General features: G+C 45.2%; 1 protein-coding gene across 1 annotated transcript in view; it reads left to right on the forward strand.

The window, feature by feature from the left end:
• CMTM7 (CKLF-like MARVEL transmembrane domain containing 7) overlaps positions 1-20,654 on the forward strand; it is a 69,026-nt gene extending 48,372 nt beyond the window's left edge. The window contains exons 3-6 of the mRNA XM_011961625.1: positions 7,049-7,225; positions 14,650-14,748; positions 17,885-17,966; positions 20,050-20,654. Coding sequence (XP_011817015.1) covers positions 7,049-7,225; positions 14,650-14,748; positions 17,885-17,966; positions 20,050-20,063 — 372 coding nt within the window. The 3' untranslated portion in view covers positions 20,064-20,654. The remainder of the gene's footprint in view (positions 1-7,048; positions 7,226-14,649; positions 14,749-17,884; positions 17,967-20,049) is intronic.
• The last annotated feature ends 599 nt before the right edge of the window (positions 20,655-21,253 follow it).

Consider the following 21,253-nt stretch of genomic DNA (forward strand, 5'->3'; position numbering starts at 1 on the left):
AGGCTGAGGCAGGAGAATGGCGTGAACCTGGGAGGCGGAGCTTGCAGTGAGTGGAGGTTGCGCCACTGCACTCCAGCCTGGGTGACTGAGAGAGACTCCATCTCAAAAAAAAAAAAGAAAAAAAAAGAAATATTCATACAGTTACCAAGAAGTACGTCTAATTCTTTGCCAGGTTGTTTGTATTAATGAAAAACTGGAGATGTGCTAAATGCCCACCAATAAAAGATTAAGTAGGTCTCCTCAACCAGAGGGAATTTTGCCTCCCAGGGGACCTATGGCAATGTCTGGAGACATTGTTGATTGTTGCAAGTGGTGAGTGGGTAAAGGCTGGTATCTCGTAGGTAAAGGCCAGGATGCTGTGATAAGACAACCTATAGGACAGCCACCTACAACAAAGAATTACCCAGCCCCCAATGTCAGTTATGCCAACGTTGAGAAACCCTGGGTTAAATAAAGCCACTGCCATACTGGGGAATAGTATATAGCCAATGAAAAGAAAAAGGTAAAATTATATTTGCATGACATTAAAGATCTCTAAGATGTGTCATTTTAAAACTGCTTTTTTGAAACTTAATATGTGATTCTTACAATGTAAGAAAACAAAATAAGTGGATTTTTAAAACTACTACATATCACTTCCCCTCCCCAGAGGCAAGTGCTGTTACCAGATTCTTATGTCCTTCCAGAGTTAACCCCAGCGTGGACAAACAGAATCTGGTTTTCGGTACGCTGTAAACAGGTGACTCTGCTGTGCAGTTACATTCAGAAACCAGTGGGGCATCACTGACCTGCCCAAGTCCTAGAGCTCAGGACCCCTGACATATTTCCTAGATTATTCTCCCTCCCTCGGGTTTCTGTGGTATTTTCATTTGTAGATACAAAACAGAACTATGTTTTGTTTTTGGGGAGGATAGGACCATGGGCAGGACCCTGGGGCAAGATTCTGATGTTGGTGAGTGAGATAGGACCTAGAGGAAGCCACGGGGCAGGTTTCTCAGCCAGTGGGTGTTAGTGAGATTGCACAAAGGCTATTAGATGATGATGACTTTAACAGGGAGGCACGGGTAAATCTCCTTACACTCAGTGCAACATTCAGCCAAAGTTGGGAGCATACCAATATGGGCCCACTTGCATTTACAAATGCAGGTTCCAGGCACTGCATCCTCATCTGCTTCTCTGACTTTCTGAACAAGCCTGGCTTTCATATCCTGGGGATTTCCTGGAAAGCCTCTTAGAGTTGAGTCTGAGACTTTTGATGTTGGCTTTCATCAGTTACTTCTCCGCCTCCTGCCTTCTCTCACTGAAGTTTCATTCCAAGGTCAGATGCAGGGAGAGTGGGGTTGGTTGGGTGACCTACCAGCATCCAGCCCAGGGCTGCCAAAACAAAAGGTGTCTGGGTGCCGTCGTTAGCCAGACACAGGCACACTCAGTGGACCAGAGCTGGCAGAGGCACGAGGGCTCAGGTCTGCTGAGGAAATGTTCCCCAGCATGGGTGGCAGGAGACAGGGTCCTGAGAGCGCCAGACACCCCCCCAGCCCGGCTCAGGAGCAGGCATCTCTTGAAAACGGCCTCTTGAGTTTTCTCTAGAGATTTTTCATCTTAGACATCAAAATCTCGTTTCTTTCTGGAAGGATACTCAGCGAGGCTGAGAACCTGGGCCAGCTTTCTGGCACCTGGCCGGCTGCAGGTGTCCACTCAAGCTGCAACCAGACTAGATTGGTTCCAGAGTCCTCAGGGGACCGGCACTGTCTCAGATCATGTGAGCTTGCTTCATCTCTTGTGAAATTTAAACCCTCTGCTCCTTCAAAAAAATAATCTCTTCTTTCTAGTAAGAATTCTGACAGAATGGAGTCAGAAAGGACACAGGTTTTGGGGAGTGATGTTTTTGATCTGGAATTCTAATTCCAGTGACTCTGTGGTGTCATGGCTGGTCTGTGGGACCCTTGCTTTGAGTTGAGGGCTCTTGCAGTGTTACTTTTAAACCCCTGGACATGGCTGGGCACCGTGGCTCACACCTGTAATCCCAGCACTTTGGGAGGCTGAGGTGCGTGGATCACTTGAGGTCAGGAGTTTGAGACCAGCCTGACAAATATGGTGAAACCCCATCTCTACTGAAAATACAAAAATTAGCTGGCCGTGGTGGTGCAAACCTGTAGTCCCAGCTACTCGAGAAGCTGAGGCAGGAGAATCACTTGAACCCAGGAGGCAGAGGTTGCAGTAAGTGGAGATTGTGCCACTGCATTCCAGCCTGGAGCAAGACTCTGTCTCAAAAGAAAAAAATAGGCTGGGCTTGGTGACTCATGCCTGTAATCCCAACACTTTGGGAGGCCAAGGCATGCAGATCACGAGGTCAGGAGATCGAGACCCTCCTGACCAACATGGTGAAACTCTGTCTCTACTAAAAATACAAAAATTAGCCGGGCATGGTGGTGCATACCTGTAATCCCAGCTACTCCTGAGGCTGAGGCAGGAGAATCCCTTGAATCAGGGAGTTGGAGATTGCAGTGAGCTGAGATGTTGCCACTGCACTCCTGCCTAGCGACAGAGTGAGACACCATCTCAAAAAAATAAAAGAAATAAAATAAACTCCTGGGCGTTTATGTTAGATATTTTATTGTTATGACAGTTCAATATAAAATAACCGTTATGAGAGGAGCTAGAAGGCACCTTAAGAGGCAAGTGAACCCTTTGGGCAGCATCACTTTGAAGTCACTCTACACAGAAGCATTGTCTTCCAGGAGCCTCCCAGCTGCTTCACTCGGTCCTCAAGTTGGAACCCCTACCTCCAGTCCTCTCTCAATTCAGGCGTGTTTGTTCATGTGCTTTTTTTTTTTCTTTTTCTGAGACGGAAACCTCGCTCTTTCGCCCAGGCCGGGGTTCATGCCATTCTCCTGGCTCAGCCTCCTGAGTAGCTGGGACTACAGGCGCCTGCCACTACGCCCGGCTAATTTTTTATATTTTCAGTAGAGACGGGGTTTCACTGTGTTAGCCAGGATGGTCTCGATCTCCTGACCTCGTGATCCACCCACCTCGGCCTCCCAAAGTGCTGGGATTACAGGCGTGAACCACCTCGCCCGGCCGTTCATTTGCTTTTCTAACTGGGAACATGAAGACACCTGAGAGGGGTGGAGCTGGTGGGAGGAGAGCAGGATAAACACCCCAGCGCCTCTTCCCCACTGTTCTTGTTCTTCTTTTACTTCACCTTTCCTTTTTTTTTCAACTTGTATATTAAGTTCAGGGGTACACGTGTAGGTTTGTTGTATGGTAAACTCGTGTCATGGGAGGGGGTTGTACAGATTATTTTGTCACCCAGGAATTAAGCCTCTAAATAATTCAGGGGGCCCCAGCATTTGCAGAAGTTACCTTCTGGCTTTAGAAGGATTTCTGAAAAGTTTGATGTCAGTGAAATTTAATTTTTTTTTTTTAATTTAATGTGCTGGCTAAGATGCTGGCTATTTAAACTTGGAATGAATGAATCCCTGGGTAAAAAGGAAGCTTTTAGGAGCATGCATAAGCACACACCATACTCTGGCTAAATTAGGTTTTCTAAAATTGGGCTTTCCTAAAGAAAGGCATATGGTAGACGGCCATAGGCCAAGTGAACCGAATTCAGGAAGTGTTATTTCATGAGCACGTTTCCCAGGGAGGTTTGAGATGTTTCTAACAGAGCAGGAATGCACTTCCTATCACACAGTACTCAGCCCTGGAAGCTCGGAGCCGGACGACCTGCACAGGCCCCTCTTGTTCGCTGGGGAACTTCCACATCCCTGTGTCACCATGATGAAGAGCTAACTTGGTCTTCAATGAAGAGTTGGAAAATTATTTTAATCTCTGCATTAAACTAGGTGCAAAATTGCCTCTCTACCTAGGAATCACACTGCATAATTGCACATTATCTACATTTTCAGTCATACCTTGAATAATACTTCTTGAGTTCATGAGGAGGTCAGTGTGGGGCTGGGAAGACCCCTAGACTTCCCCGTGTAGGTGTGGCCTGGAAGTAAGACTGACGTAGCAGCAAAGCCCTGGTGATCATGCACATTTCTGAGTAAGGCAGAGGTGTGAATCATTATATCACCATGGCTGGCTAGCTTCAGAGGAACTGAAAAAATGAAAAACTTGGCGTTGCTCATTAGCAAAGGGAAATGCACAAATGTTGAGGGACTCTTCGTGTCAGAGCCGCACTCTTCTGTTTTGATCTGGTAAGCAGAGCACTCTCCATGCCCACTTCAGGCTTCCGGATGAGTCCTCTTTTAGCTGTTGTACCTGTTGCTGAGGATCTTGGTAGTGGGCTAGCCACAAGGGGCTTTGGAAACTAGGAGCATTTCAGCATCAACTGTTTTAACTGGGGTTAGATCCATTTTGTGATTTGATTTGATTTTTATTTTTTAGAGACGCACTCTCACTCTGTCTTGCAGGCTGGAGTGCAGTGACATAATAATAGCTCACTGCAACTCGACCTCCTAGGCTCAATTCATCCTCCCACCTCAGCCTCCCAAGTCGCTGAGACCACAGGTGCATGCCACCACGCCCAGCTAATTTTTGTATTTTTTGTAGAGACAGGGTCTTGCTTGTTGCCCAGGCTGGTCTCAAACTCCTGGCTTCAGGTGATCCACCCACCTCGGCCTCCCAAAGTGCTGGGATTGCAGGCGTGAGCCACTGCGCCAGGCCCCATTTTGTGATTTACTTCTCACTGTAGACTGACATTTTCTACAGCAGTTTTTCAACAATAGTATTGGAGTTGAGGGCCACACTTGAGGCTGGAGCTGGGTAATTCTTTACTATGGGGGCTCTCCTGTTTATTTCAGGGTGTTTAGCAGCGCCCTGGGCCTCTACCCACTAAATGCCAGTAGCAACCCCATCCCCGCAAATTGTGTAAACCAAAAATATATCCACACGTTGCCAAATGTCCCATAGGACACAAAATCGCACACCCATTCACATACCCCCCCCCACACACACACACTTTAAGAATCACTGCTCTGGCCAGGCGCGGTGGCTCACGCCTGTAATCACAGCAACTTTGGGGAGCTGGGGCAGGCGGATCACTCGAGTTCAGGAGTTTAAGACCAGTCTGACCAACATGGTGAAACCCCGTCTCTACTAAAAATGCAAAAATTAGCTGGGCATGGTGGTGCGTACCTGTAGTCCCAGCTACTCAGGAGGCTGAGGCAAGAATCACTTGAACCTTGTAGGCAGAGGTTGCAGTGAGCCAAGATCATGCCACTGCACTCCAGCCTGGGCGACAGAGTGAGACTCCATGTCAAAAAAAAAATCACTCCTCTATAGGAAAGAGGCAGTATCACATAATCTTTTTCCTAAGTTGGTTGTACATTTTAAATAGATTCCTGGCTGGACACAATGGCTTACATCCACAATCCCAGCACTTTGGGAGGCCAAGGCGGGCAGATTGCTTGAGCTCAGGAGTTTGAGACTAGCCTGGGCCACATGGCAAAACCCCGTCTCTACTAAAAAGACAAAAATCAGCTAGGCATGATGGCACACGCCTATAATCCCAGCTACTTGAGAAGCTAGGGTGGAAGGATGGCTTGAGCCCAGGAGGTAGACGTCTCAGTGAGCTGAGATTGGTTCACTGCACTCCAGCCTGAGAGACAGAGCCAGACCCTATCTCAAAACAACAAAAACAAAACAAACAAACAAATAAATAAATAAATAAATAAAATAGATTCTAAGATTTTACACACATTGAACCCTGTGTGTTACTGGTTTGTCCCCTACATGGAGCAGACAGGTTTTCTCTTTGAGTGGCCTTCACAGAAGCTCAGACTCTTACTCATTCTACTCTCTTGTACTCATGCATTGCTAATAATATTTCATCTGATTATTAATCCAGTAGCAGGCTGTTAAGCATGTTCACTCGTGCTGCTATATTTCTTAGTGAGCTCTCACCACATGCCCTGATGGTGAGCAGCCTCATCTCTTAAACAGGATTCCCGCACGGTTGAGAACCCGTCCACCTTTCTCGGCTTGTTATGATGAGAGCTTACACTTTTGGGAGGTAGAACTCCATCTGACATGGAGAAGCATGGTCCTTAGAGTCAGACAGATCTGGATTCAAATCCCACTTCTCCTGCTTACAAGCCAGATAGCCTTGGTCTGAGATCGAACCTGCATGCCTGTTTACCCTTCTGAACACGGGGATGATTTTGTCTACCTGGCAGGGTTCTGCATGGCCTTAGTGAGATCATGTATGTCAGACATCAGTAAATGATAACTTGTTATCTGTCAGTTGATAGCTGTAAGGTATGTTGTGTTTTTTTTTTTTTTTTTTTTTTTTGAGATGGAGTCTCGCTCTGTCGCCCAGACTGGAGTGCAGTGGCCGGATCTCAGCTCACTGCAAGCTCCGCCTCCCGGGTTTACACCATTCTCCTGCCTCAGCCTCCCGAGTAGCTGGGACTACAGGCGCCCGCCACCTCGCCCGGCTAGTTTTTTGTATTTTTTAGTAGAGACGGAGTTTCACCGTGTTAGCCAGGATGGTCTCAATCTCCTGACCTTGTGATCCGCCCGTCTCGGCCTCCCAAAGTGCTGGGATTACAGGCGTGAGCCACCGCGCCTGGCCGACAGCTGTAAGGTATGAATTGCCATCTTTGTAGGTGAAAAACCATCAAATATTGGCAACTTCATACAATTGGACCTAATATGTAAACCCCAGGTCACCATCACGCTGTCTGCTTTGCTCTGTGGATATCCAGCAGATGAAAGGGATGGTTCTGCTTTTCTATTTTACTGTTTTCCTGCTGTTTCTGAGGGGGCTTCCTGCCAGCACAATCTAACGAACTTCAGAGAGGACAAAGTCAGTCTCTGCCGTCATCAGTGTTCATAGCCAGCATGTAGTTTTCAAAGTGTGTACCACATGAAGTTGCACTCTTCCAACCTTCCAGCCAGTTTGTGTGGAAATAACCTGAATTGTATTAATAGCAGTTCTTCAGTTTGGGACTGCCGGGGGATGCTTGGTTTGTTTTCTGTTGTTTATTCCCCGGGTGCCCGTCTTGGGCAAGCATTTCTCTGATGTCTGTTTCTGTGGCAGGTCACTCTGCTGATTGCCTTCATCTGCGTGCGGAGCTCCCCGTGGACCAAAAACTACAGCGCCTACAGCTACTTTGAAGTGGTCACCATTTGCGACTTGATAATGATCCTCGCCTTTTACCTGGTCCACCTCTTCCGCTTCTACCGCGTGCTCACCTGTATCAGCTGGCCCTTGTCGGTAAGAGAGTGGCCTGGCCCTGTCCTCCTCATGCACAAGTCAGGATGTCAGCTGGCGTACTGAGACCTGACAGAGTTTTTCCCGTCTGTCCATCTCACCTCTTTTACCCATTCTTTGCTGCCTCTGCCCTGAATTTCCTATTGTTTGGTGAGCATCTCTGCCTGATGTCCTGCTGGTTTTTAAAACTCACTTTCCAGCTACAAGAAGGCTGTGACTATTGCCTCGTGCTTATTTTCTCAAGCAACAGAGAATGGCTGTGTGTATGAGTTGAGAAAAGGAACATGGAAGGAAGGGTATTGATGCTGTTGTGAGGATCGAATGATAAGATTTTCTGGCTAAAAGGGACTAGTAGGGGCTGAAGAGACAGTCAGAAGTTGCCAGACTTTTTCTTCCCACTGTATTATTTTTTTAAGTTTCATTGAGATGCAGTTCACATGCTGTGTTGCTCACCCATTTCAAGGGTACAATTCAATGGAGTTTAGTATATTTCCAGAGTTGTATGACCATTACTACAGTCATCTTTAGAACATTTTCATCATTTCAGAAAGAAATTCCATACGTTTTAGCTGTCACCTCCCTAACACTCATCCCTCCGGTGCTACGCAATCACTAATCTTCTGTCTCTAAAATTTTTCTACTCTGGACATTTCATGTAAATGGAATTGTATTTGTGGTCTTTTGTAACTGGCATCTTCCACTTAGCAGAATGTTTTCATGGTTCATCCATATTGTAGCATGTATCATATTTCATTCCTTTTCTTCTTTTTAGAGACAGGGTCTCACTCTGTCACCCAGGCTAGAGTGCAGTGACGTGATCACGACTCACTGTGGCCTCAACCTCCCAGGCTCAAGTGATCTTCCCACCTCAGCCTCCCAAGTAGCTGGGACTACAGGTGCATGCCACCACACCTGACTAATTTTTGCATTTTTTACAGAGATGAGGTTTCACTGTGTTACCCAGGCCAGTCTAAAACTCCTGGCCTTAAACAGTCCTCCCACCTTGGCCTCCCAAAGTGCTAGGATTACAGGCATGAGCCACCATGCCAGCCCTTTTTATAACCAAATATTATTCCATTGTGTGGATAGACCAGACTGCATTTTTTCATTCATCATCAGTGGACCTTTAGGTTGTTTTTACCTTTTGGCTATTATGAATAGTGCTGCTATGAACATTCATAGGTAAGTTTTTTGTGTGGACATATTTTCATTTTTCTTTGGTATATATCTAGGAGTGGAATTGCTGAGTCATATGGTCGCTTTGTGTTTAATTGTTTGAGGAACTGCCAGACTGTATGCCAGAGTGGCTGCACTTTTACATTCCCACCAGGAGTGGATGAAGCTTCCAATTTCACCACATCCTTGCCAACACTTATTATCTGACTTTCTGATTCCAGCCATTCTAGTGAGTGTAAAGTGTTATTTCCTGTGGTTTTGATTTTCAGTTCTCCAATGAGTAATGATGTTAATCATCTTTTCATGTGCTTTTGGCCATTTGTATATTTTCTTTGAAGAAATGTCTATTCGAGTCCTTTGCCTATTTTTTAATTAGGTTATTTGTCTTTTCATTATTGAGTTGTGAGAATTCTTTCTATAGTCTGGATAAAAGTCCCTTTTCAGCTATATGACTTGAAAATATTTTCTCCCATTCTGTTGTTTTTCACTTTTTTGATGGTGTCCTTTAAAGCACAAGTTTTTAATTTTGATAAATTCACTTTATCTATTTTTTTTTAGCTCACGCTTTTCTTATATATAAGAAGCCATTGCCAAATTCAAATTGTGAAAATGTACTTCTATATTTTCTTCCAAGAGTTTTATAGTTTTAGTTCATATATTTAAATATTTGATCCATTTTGAGTTAATGTTTTTTTGCATAGGGTGTGAGGTAAAGATTCATTTCATTCTGTTGCATGTAGATATCGAATTATCCCAACACCATATGTTGAAAAGACTATTCTTTCCCCCATTGAATGGTATTGGCACCGTTGTTGAAATCAGTTGAACATTAAATACATGGATTTATTTCTGGACTCTCAATTCTATTCCATTGATCCATATCTATCTTTATGCCATTATCATGCTATTTTGGTTACTGTAGCCTTGTAGTAAGTTGTAAAACTAGGAAATATGCAGCCTCCCAATTTGTTCTTTTTTTTTTTTTTTTTTTTTTTTGAGACGGAGTCTTGCTCTGTCTCCCAGGCTGGAGTGCAGTGGCAGGATCTCGGCTCACTGCAAGCTCCGCCTCCCGGGTTCACGCCATTCTCCTGCCTCAGCCTCCCGAGTAGCTGGGACCACAGGCGCCCGCCACCTCGCCCGGCTAGTTTTTTGTATTTTTTTAGTAGAGACGGGGTTTCACCATGTTAGCCAGGATGGTCTCGATCTCCTGACCTCGTGATCCGCCCGTCTCGGCCTCCCAGAGTGCTGGGATTACAGGCTTGAGCCACCACACCCGGCCCTTGTTCTTCTTTTTTAGAATTGATTTGGATCGTTACAATTCCATATGAATTTTAGAATCAGGGTTTCAATTTCTGTAAAAATCAGCTGGGATTATAATAGGAATTATGTTGAATCCATAGATCAATTTGGAGAATATTGCTCTCCTAATAATATTAAGTCTTATGATCCATGAACATGGGAATTTTTTCCATTTTTTAAGATAATCTTTTATTTCTTTCAATGTTTTGTAGTTTTCATAGTAAAAGTGTTTTTTGTTTGTTTGTTTTGTTTGAAACAGGATCTTGCTCTGTCACCCAGACTGGAGTGCGGTGGCAAGATCATAGCTCCCTGCATCCTCAAACTCCTGGGCTCAAGCAATCCTCTTGCCTCAGCCTCCCAAGATACTGGGACTACAGGCATGAGCCACTGTGCCTGGCCTGAACTTTTAAAATTAAATTTGTGTCAAAGTATTTTATTCTTTTTGATGCTATTTTAAATGGATTTTTTTCTTAATTTTATTTCCAGATTGTTCGTTGCAAGTGCACAGGAGTCCAGTTACTTTTTGCATATTGATTTGTGTCCTCAACTGTGCTAAACTACTTAGTAGGTCTAATATATTTTTCTAATATATTTTTACTGGGTTCCATAGGATATTCTATAAACAGGATCTACAAATAGAGATATTTTTACTTCTTCCTTTATAATCTGGATGCCATAACATTGTCCTGCTTTATTGCAAGAAATTAGTTGAATAAATTAGACAAATATTGAATAGAAATGGCAGAGCAGCCATCATTATCTTTTTCCTGATGTTAGGAGGAAAGCATTCCTTCTTTCATCATTAAATATAACATTGGGTGTGAGTGTTTTGTAGAAGCCCTTTATCAGGTTGAGGAAGTTCCCTTCTAGCACTACTTTGTTGAGTGTTTTTATCATAAAAGAGTCTTAGATTTTGTCAAATGCTTTTTCCATATCTACTGAGGTGCTGAGTTTTTCTCCCATTATTAATATGGTGTCTTACATTGTTTTTCGTTTTTTTGTTTCTGTTTTTTTTAGACAAGATCTTGGTCTGTCATCCAGGCTGGAGTGCAGTGGTATAATTATGGCTCACCGCAGCCTTTATTTCTCAGGCTCAAGCGATCCTCCCACCTCAGCCTCCTGAGTAGCTGGGACCACAGGTGTGCACCACCATGCCTGGCTAATTTTTTTTTGTTTTTGGTAGAGATGAGGTCTCCTTATGTTGCCCAGGCTGGTCTTGAACTCCTGGGCTCAAGTGATCCTCCTTCCTCGGCCTCCAAAAGCGTGGGGATTACAGGCATGAGCCCTCACACCTGGCCTGATTTGTTTGTATATGTTGAACCAACCTTGCATTCCTGGGGTAAATTCCATTTGGCCATAATGTATAACCCATTTTATATGCTGGTATGTTCAGTTTGCTAATATTTTGTTGAGGATTTTTTTGCATCTGTATTTAAAAGAGATATTGGTCTGTAGTTCTCTTTTTTTCTGATGTCTATCTGGTTGTGGTATCAAGGTAATACTGGCCTCACAGAATAATTTAGGAAATATTCCCTCCTCTTTTATCTTTTGAAAGAGTTTGTGCAGAATTGATATTAATTATTCCTTAAATATTTGGTAAAATTCAGCAGTGGCACCATCTGGGTCTGGGCTTTTCTTGTGGGTAATTTTTTTTATTGTTAATTCAAACTCTAATTTTACCATCTTTTCAGATTGTGTCATTTATTCTGGAGTCAATTTTAGTAGTATATATGTCTAGGAATTTGTCCATTTCATCTAAGTCACTGAATGTATTGGCATGCAATTATTTATTGTATTTCTTATATCCTTTTTATTTCTGTAAGTGCAGTAGTAATGTTTCCTCTTTCATTTGCATCTTCTCTCTCTCTTTCTTTCTCTTTGATCAGTCTAGCTAAAGATTTGTCAATCTTGTTGATCTTTTCAAGAACCAGTTTTTGGTTTCACTGATTTTTTTAATTGCTTTTCTATTATCTTAACAAATTTTGCTTTAATCTTTATTATTTTCTTTCTTCTGCTTGCCTTAGGTTTAGTTTGATTTTCTTTTCCTAGTGTCTTAATGTATAACATAGTTTGGATATCTGTCCCCTCCAAATCTCATGTTAAAATTTGATTCCCAGTATTGGAGGTAGGGCCTAGTGGGAGGTGTTTGGATCATGGGGGCAGATCCCTTATGAATGACTTGGTGCTGTTCTAGTGGTAATAAGTGAGTTCTTGCTCTGTTAGTTCCCATGAGAACTGATTGTTAAAGACAGGCTGGCACTTTCTTCCCCTCTCTCTCTTGCTTCCTTCCTCTTGCTGTGTAAATGCCTGCTCACCTTCACCTTTACTTCAGGAAACAGAAGCTCCCTGAAGCCCTCACCAGAAGCAGATGCAGGTGCCATGCTTCTTATACAGCCTGCAGAACCGTGAGCCAAATAAACATCTTTTCTTTATTTATTACCCAGCCATGGGTGTTCCTTTATTAAAACAATGCAAAACAGACTAAGATGATGTGGAAGGTCATCATCTAATTCGAGACCTTCCTTCTCCTTTAATATTGGCATTTACAGCTATAAATCTCCCCCTGATAACTGTTTTACTTGTATTCCATAATTTTGGTATATTATGTCTTCATTTTCATTCATCTCCAGGTATTTTCTAATTTCTCTTATGATTTTTTTTTCTTTGATCCATTCATTATTTAGGAATATGTTGTTTAATCTCTATATATTTCCCTGATTTCCCTTTGCTCTTGATTTCTAATTTGATTCCATTGTGTTCAGAGAACATGTTTTGTAGTCCTTCTACCTTTATTGAAGTTTGTTTTATGGTCTGATATGTGGTCTATCCTGGACAATGTTCTGTGTACATCTGAGAAGGATGTACTTTTAGACGTTGTATGTTTGTATATTATACTTTTGTTGGACAGAGTTTTTATACGGGATTTTTAGGTCTGGTCATTTTATGGTGGTGTTTGAATCTTCTGTTTCCTTGTTGACCTTCTTCCTGGTTGTTCTATACATTGCTGAAAGTAGGGATATTGAATTCTGCAACTATTATTTTTGAATTGTCTGTTTTTCTCCTTCATTTTTTTCATTTTTCGCTTCATGTGTTTTGGCTCTTTTATTAGGTATACATATGTTTATAATTGTTAGAGCTTCCTTATGGATTCAGCTTTTCATTATTATAAAATGTCCCTCTTTATTTCTAGTAACTTTTTTTGTGTTCGATTCTATTTTGTCTGATGCAGTACAGACACCCTGGCTTTCTTTTGGTTGTCGTTTGCATGCCATATCCTTATCTTTGAATATAAAGTCTCTGTCCCATAGACAGCACATACTGTAGTTATATCTTGTTTTGCTTTGTTTTTTTAATCCAATCTGACCACCCCTGCATCTTGATTAGATTGTTTAATTGTTCACATTTAACATATTACCCACTGTTATCTTGAGAGAAATTTCCTTTGTGTTTCCAAGTTCTAAGGCCCCTTTCAAAGTTATGGCATTTTTTCTGCTTCTTTTGAAAACAAAATTTCTCCGGAGCTTACCCGATGCAGATACTGAACAAGCAAAGGAGAGAACAGAAGCTCAGCGACAAGCACAAGAGTGGGCTGCGTGGGGAGTGAAAGTTGGAAGGACAGACTCAGCCACACATTTCTGGTTGAGATACTGTGTAGGTACTTCCGGTTAGGATTCTCTCCAGTAGGTTTTCTCTGCCCCATGTCATCCTCCTTTGTCTTAATAGGTGAGAATCTTGGAGGTGAGGAACTTGCAGTTACTCATCTGCTCTTTAGTTAAAATCTCTGTGATCTATCTTGTGATATTCCTTTCTAGTCACTAAGGGAGAAACCAGGGTCTTTGATTTTACATAGCTTTGAGAGGAGCTACAGCTTTAAATTGGAATGCTTTTCCAAAATTTAATAGCTGCCTGCCCTAAGGGACAAAACTTCATGAAGGAATGATTTCTAAATTCTCATTGAAGACAACTGAAAATGGACGCACCCTGGATTCAGGGCAAGCACTGGAAGTGGCCCCCAGCCTCAGTTCTTCTCTGATCTGATGTTTAATGGGGAAGAGAGAGCATGAGGTGGAAGCTTTCCCTCGCTACTGAAAGGCCTGGTCTCATCCAGGGCCTGCAAGGATGCTGATTCATCGTGATGAGTGAGTGTGGAGGAAATACACGGCCCAGGGGCCAAGGCAAGAAGCAAAGTTGGAACTAGTCCTGCCAGTGGATTGGCAGAGCTTGGCCAGGAGGGCACTCTTCTGGAGAAAAGAGAAGAGGGAACTACAGAAAAAAAAAAGCGCGGGGGGGCGGGCAGGAAGGCTCAGGAGTGAGAAAACCAGCTGCCACCACACATCCACAGGCACATCAATCACAGAAGTGCCACTGACCTCATTCTAGAGTCTGAGTCTGACAGGCCCCGGGAATGAACACCTCTCAGGTCCACACTCGGGGCCATTCACATAGTGGGCAGACACTCCAGTCAGTCACACAAGACCAGCATGTTGTTAGCCCAGAACTTCCTCTGAAGCAGAAGAGAAAGGCAAATATCTCTAAGGCACTTTGCTTCTCAGAGCTGGAGCTTCATTTAAACTCTCCAGCCGGGAAGTTGCAAGAAGCTCGTTTGCCTTTTAGTAGCTTTAGCCAAAGGTTAAGGCATTGTCCACGTATTGCTCTCAGGAGTAGAGAGGAGTCCTTAGTGGCTATCTCTGCTCACACCAGAAGCTTCCTTTCTTTCTGTCCTCTTCCCTTCCCACCTGCCCGGCATCACTTCTGTCTTGCTTGGCCTCTTCCTGTTCAGCCCCCACGTTGGCTGCCTGCAAGCTGCATTGCTCATCCCATCTGCGTGTTGCAAGGGAGAAGAGGAAGCGTCACTCTCTCCCTTTCTTTTCATCTCTTCTGATGCCCAGTTGCTCTTCCCGAACCAGGAATGGACCACCCTACCCACTTCTTTGCTTTGTTTCTGCCCCCAGGAACTTCTGCACTATTTAATCGGTACCCTGCTCCTCCTCATCGCCTCCATCGTGGCAGCTTCCAAGAGTTACAATCAGAGCGGACTGGTAGCCGGAGCGGTGAGGATGTTTTGGGGAGCCTTTAGGAATGAATTCATATTTAAAACGCTCATTTTCTTCCCGATGGGGGAAGAGAAGGGTTTGGTTTCTGGGGCATTCCTTTCATAGAATCAACACCTACCTTGATCCAGTCATCAGCTCTCTTCAAAGAGCCTTAAGTGGAGGCGTCTAGTCCCAGAAGGTGGATTGTCAGGGCTGCCGGCAAATTCACAGAGCCCCAGCAGCCCAGGCCTCTCCCTGTTACAGCCACTGCTGAAATCAGGGGGCCAAGCGGGTTTTAATTCACACACCCACTCTGATCGTTTGCTCGTTGGCTGCCTCAACACTATGCAGAGACAGATTCTGGGACCTCTTTTGGGCCCAGTGGGAAATGTACTATGATCAATTAGAGATATATGCCATGAGCCTGAGCTTTGCCATTCCTGATTTTTAACAGTATTCAGGCCAGGAAATAATACTCCTGTATCTTTCAGAAGCAAAAATTGATCCATCTGATAGCCATAAATAGAAGCAGATGGAAATATACAAAAATACAGTCCTGTGAGATATATACATACATATATATGTATATACATACAGATGTATATACTATTTTTTAAAGATTCATAGATTCCTGTCATCTGATTTCTGATTTAGCTAATCATCTGATTCTGATTTATAGTTCAGTGACCTGTGGGCCAACACTGATTTGCTTCACTGATGAGTAGACAAGATTTTAAAAATGAGTTTTACGAAAAGCTCTCTCAAGCCAGACGTGGTAGCATGCATCTGTAGTCCCAGGCCCTCGGGAGGAATGCTTGTACCCGGGAGTTCGAGTCTGGCCTGGACAACATACTGAGACCCCGTGTCTTAAAAAAAGAAAAAGAGAAAAAGAAAAGCTCTTTCTGTATGTGACATTCATTGTCTTTCACTTACACATATTACCAAAATTTTCCAGACTTTGGCCTGGGAGTGGGTTGGCTCCTGGAGTTCCACTGAGGGATGGAGTCTGTCCTCTGAAGGTCAGCATGGGGGCAGAAGGTCACCATAGAGGGTGGCCAAACCTCCCAACACTGATGCTCCACATGGCCCTCCCACAGCCCACCGCCCCACCCCTCTGCCCCCTCTCTCTGCCCTCTCTGAAGAGAGGGATGGTTGCCCCCTGCAGCTTAATACCTGCCCAGCTACAGTGCAGGGTGCTGGAAGAGCCACGCAGGAGACCTGTGCCCACTATGTTTCTGGGCCCACTTGGGGAGATTCCACTGTGTTTGGTAATTCAGGTTGCATGTAACTGTTTAGCCCTGGAATGTCTATAGCTAACATTCGTCATATGCTGTTTTGTGCCTAGGACCAAACATGGGCTATGAGGAAGGTAGAAGAAATTTTTCAAATATAGTACCTGCTTATAAGAAAGTGGTCATCTAGGCTGGGCGCAGTGGCTTAAGCCTGTAATCCCAGCACTTTGGGAGGCCGAGACGGGCGGATCACAAGGTCAGGAGATCGAGACCATCCTGGCTAACATGGTGAAACGCCGTCTGTACTAAAAAATACAAAAAACTAGCCGGGCGAGGTGGCGGGCGCCTGTAGTCCCAGCTACTCGGGAGGCTGAGGCAGGAGAATGGCGTAAACCCGGGAGGCGGAGCTTGCAGTGAGCTGAGATGCGGCCACTGCACTCCAGCCTGGGCGACAGAGCGAGACTCCGTCTCAAAAAAAAAAAAAAGAAAAAGAAAGTGGTCATCTAACTTAGGACACAAGACACATGAAACAATTAGCAAACAAGGCATTATAGTCTAGAATAGCATTCTGTAGCGATATAATAAACTGTTCAATTATGCAATGCAGACACTTGGAGACTGGGATGGTATATAATGTGCTAATTGTGCAGAACAGACAATGAGAGGCCGGGACAGGCTCTTAATAGGCTAATTATGTGCTGCAGACAACTGGTACAAAAGGAGCCCAGGAAAAGGAGCCCAGGGAAGAAGTGGGGGCAGCTGTTTATGTAAAGCAGCATCTGGGCTTGAAAAGAAAACGAAACCTTGTTGAAAACCCTACCCTTTAGCTGCCTCTGTGCCATTCTCACCGGATGCCAGTGCTGGTGTAGTGAAGTGAAGGCCGTCACGTGGGCCCGAGAATACCCAGGCACTGGGTACTACAGAGCGCGGACTCGGGAGTCAGGCTCCCTGGGCTCCCATCCCATATCTGGCCCTTGCTGGCTCTGTGGCCGTAGGCAAAATAGTTCACCGCCTGTACCTCTGTTTCTTTAGTTGTGAAATGGAGGAGCAGGGGTGGGTAGTCGTAGCTCCCGCCCAGCTGAGTTGTGAGGGTTAAAGGAATCACTACGCCCACAGGGCCTTGCACCCTGGTAGGGATGTAGTAAAGTGGTCAGTACGTTTTCACCACTGCGGCTCCCGGTGTTGTTCACAAGCAAGGAAAATGGCTGCAGGCTTCAAAGCCCAGAGATTCCAGAAGAAGCTACTGCCTCTCCCTCGACCATTTGATGAGCCTCCCCACAGGCGCTCATCCTCTCCCAGCACCCGAATCTCATCTACAAGTGAGGGGGCTGCGCTAGGTCAGCCTTCCTCACACTTGAGCGCCGGATGACCCTGAGAAAGGGAAAGGCTGCTGCCTTAACTTAGTTTAGTCTAATATTGTAAACATAAACCTAGATGTAAAGGCCTCGACTTCCGGCTCTTATACGGCTGTAAAGCCAGAACGGAACAGAAAACCATTACAAATGAAATGCGAACAACGCCACTATACCACAGATCATGTGAACGTTCAGATTTTTTAGACCCAAATTAAAATTTCACCCTTTTCTTCTCTACTGGTCTAGGATAATCCAAGTCCATTGGCTTAGCCCCAGCTCTCTTATAAATGTAAACCCAAACCAGGCACTGAGGCTGCCAAAAGACCAAGAGGCCTGGCTGCCAGCCCTGACCTGGCCCAACCTGGGGGACCGGGGCCAGTGGCTGGGCCTCTTGGGGCTTCCTCTCTGCACCTCATCCAGGATGAGGTGGTCGGGTTAGATGACTCTCCAAGCTCCTTTCTGGCCAGAGGCATGAAGGGAACAAGCGCAGAGATGAGAAGCAGACAGGATTGCCCGAGTCATTGGCCCTACGGCCCGTGAACTTCCTCTCCCCTCTCTCCACTGCAGAGCTTTGGTTTCATGGCCACCTTCCTCTGCATGGCAAGCATATGGCTGTCCTACAAGATCTCGTGTGTAACCCAGTCCACAGGTGAGTTCTGGTAATCTGTGCACAGAGGATCTCTCAGGAACAGGGGATGGCTTGTTCTTGACTTCAGCCATAGGGACAAACCCTGCTGTTGAGAAGGCTGTGTCCCAAGGGGACTTTAGAAGTAGTATTAGAGCACAGGGGCCGGCAAAGGGGGAGATGTGGCCCCAGAATCTCCCCTCACATGTCCATCTCCACACATCCAAGGATGCCCTAGCATTTCAGCCTCGGGTGGCCAAGCTTTTTTCTCTTGCTTGCTTTCTTGCTTGCTTTCTCTCTTTCTTTACTTTTCTTTTTTTTTTTTTTTTTTTTGAGATTGGGTTTTGCCCTGTTGTCCAGGCTGGTGCAGTGGTGCAATCAGAGCTCACTGCAGCCTCTGCCTCCCAGGCTCAAGTGATCCTTCAACCTCAGCCTCCTGAGTACCTGGGACTACATGTGTGCAGCATCACCATGCCTAATTTCAATTTTTTTTTTTTTAGAGATGGCATCTCACCATGTTGCCCAGGCTGGTCTCAAACTCCTGGGCTCAAGCAGCCCTCCCACCTCAGCCTCCGAAAGTGCTGGGATTATAGACGTGAACCACCGCACCCAGCCAGCTTTTTCTTTTTTTTTTTTTTTTGAGGCGGAGTCTCGCTCTGTCGCCTGGACTGGAGTGCAGTGGCCGGATCTCAGCTCACTGCAAGCTCCGCCTCCCGGGTTTACGCCATTCTCCTGCCTCAGCCTCCGGGGTAGCTGGGACTACAGGCGCCCGCCACCTCGCCCGGCTAGTTTTTTGTATTTTTAGTAGAGACGGGGTTTCACCGTGTTAGCCAGGATGGTCTCGATCTCCTGACCTCGTGATCCGCCCGTCTCGGCCTCCCAAAGTGCTGGGATTACAGGCTTGAGCCACCGCGCCCGGCCAGCTTTTTCTTAAGTTTCCTAATGACAAAAATAAAATGTAGGTTTTTAGAAAATACAGATAAAAACATATTTTTAATAGAAACCGTCTGAGCCAGGGACAGTGGTATGTACCTGTAGTATCGGCTATTCAGGTGGCTGAGGCAAGAGGATCACCTGAGCCCAGGAGTTTGAGACCAACCTGAGCAACATAGTGAGACTCTGTCTCTAAAAAAAAGAGAAGTGTATTTTAAAAAATTAAGAAAAAGCCATCTGTCATCACACTACCCAGAAGCAGCACTGAGTGTCTATCCTTTCGGTATTTTCTCTCTGAAAAAATACGTATCTGTTGCTTTTATTAAAAGGATCAAACTTCATGTGCTGTTTCATAACCTGTTTTTTCTCCTCCTTAGCCACCTATCAAACATTTTCCCAGCATCATTAGGAATTCTTAGTGGCTCCATGGGTTGCAGCATTAAGTCCATGGCATGACTGGGCAGTGTATTTAACGTGCCTCCTATTTGAGGGCATTACTCATGGAATCCTACACTAAGCCCATGGAGTATAGGACTCCTCTAATAAAAATTGTCTAGAACAGGCAGATTCATGGAGACAGAAAGTAGACCTATGGCAGCCTGGGGCTTGGGGGAGGGGACCCAGGGGTGACTGCTAATGAGGATGAGGTTTCTTTTTGAGGTGATGCAAAGGTTCTAAAATTGTGGTTGCGTAGTCCTGTGAACATACTGAAAAACACTTTAGATGGGAGAATTGTATGGTATGTGAATTATTAAAATATCCCAGTAAAGCTGTTTAAGAAAAAAAAGAATGATTTTTAAAAGTAGAGAATATAGGGGGAAAAAGAAGTTAATAGGTGATGTCTAACAGGCTAAATCTATAAATATTGGTATAAGTTGGTTTTTTAAATTATGGAAGAATCACCAAAAGAAACAACTAAAGGGCTTATGGAGGTTACTGCTGAGGTAAGACTGAGGTGTGGGGCGTGGGCATGGCAGTCTCCTCTGTGCTACCGAAGTTTTTTCTTGTTTGGAAATGCATTTTTAAAAAATAGAATAGTCTCAGTGAAAGTCGGCGCTGGGTGGAGGACAGAGGTGCCCCCCGAGCAGAACTTGGAGTCCAACCTGTGGAGTGTGGCTTGTGGGTGGACCACATCCCTGGCAAGCTGTCCTGACTTCGCCATTTCCTTCCCAAGATGCAGCCGTCTGATGAGGCCACAACCCCTGGGCCCCTCAGGAGCTTTGCAGAGAAGAGGATGTGTACTCCAGGCGAGGCCTGTGGACCTGTGTTCCTGTGCCAAAGTCCTGTCAGGCTGGTGGGAACCAGGAAAGGCCTGCCCCCTCTTCCTGCTCTCCCAGGAAGCCAGCTCCCTGAGCTCCTGAGCCAGCCGGAAACTCTTCCTCCAGCCTTCCGGGGAGAATATTCCTCCCCTTCTGGAAAAGGAAAGCAGCCTCCAGGGAAATCTGTCTTCTGCCTTCCTGCTTCGAGAACCACCTCAGGTACTGATGAACCCCACTTAGCACAGCTGGAGGGGTTTGTGAATACTCCTGCCTAAATCCCTTCTACCTCACTCCTCAGGGGGGAGTGAAGCGCCTTAAGAAACAAAGCCCCCTCCTAATTTATCTAGCTTGTCAATCCAGGCTTAGAGATACCCTCTTTCCTGAAGCGAGGCGTGCCTGTAGAAACACTATGTGGTTAGCCTGTCCCTAAGGAGATCTCGCGTCTCCTTTCCGTCTCCGCCTTTGTTACCATTGTACACGTGTTTATGCGTTTTTTAATAAAATATTGACTCGGCCAGTTGCACAAGGATTTCTTATTGAACCAGATGAAGACCATAAAACCTGGCCTGAAACAGTTTCCATTCAAGCTTGTGTCTGGCCCGTGGCCCTCCACCCGTGCTCTGTGGGTGCCCCTTGCTGAACTGCTGGACTTCAGGTTTTCTCTCCATCTTGGGGGATGGTATAGCAGGGCTGAGTTTTAGGTAAATGTACAGGTTCTCATTTATATTAATGTCCTCCTTCCCCTGGAAAGAGCTTTAGAGCAAGCTAAGGATTGTGTTTACACTGTGATGATTAATGATCTTGCCCTAAATGCGCAGTTTCCCTGATCTTGAGCTGCTCAGTTGGCTAGAAAAAGGAGGGATGAGCCGGGCGCGGTGGCTCAAGCCTGTAATCCTAGCACTTTGGGAGGCCAAGACGGGCGGATCACAAGGTCAGGAGATCGAGACCATCCTGGCTAACATGGTGAAACCCCGTCTCTACTAAAAAATACAAAAAACTAGCTGGGTGTGGTGGCGGGCGCCTGTAGTCCCAGCTACTCGGGAGGCTGAGGCAGGAGAATGGCGTAAACCCGGGAGGCGGAGCTTGCAGTGAGCTGAGATCCGGCCACTGCACTCCAGC

This window comes from Colobus angolensis, unplaced genomic scaffold, assembly GCF_000951035.1.
Source record: "Colobus angolensis palliatus isolate OR3802 unplaced genomic scaffold, Cang.pa_1.0 Scaffold56, whole genome shotgun sequence".
In the NCBI taxonomy this organism is placed as follows: domain Eukaryota; kingdom Metazoa; phylum Chordata; class Mammalia; order Primates; family Cercopithecidae; genus Colobus; species Colobus angolensis.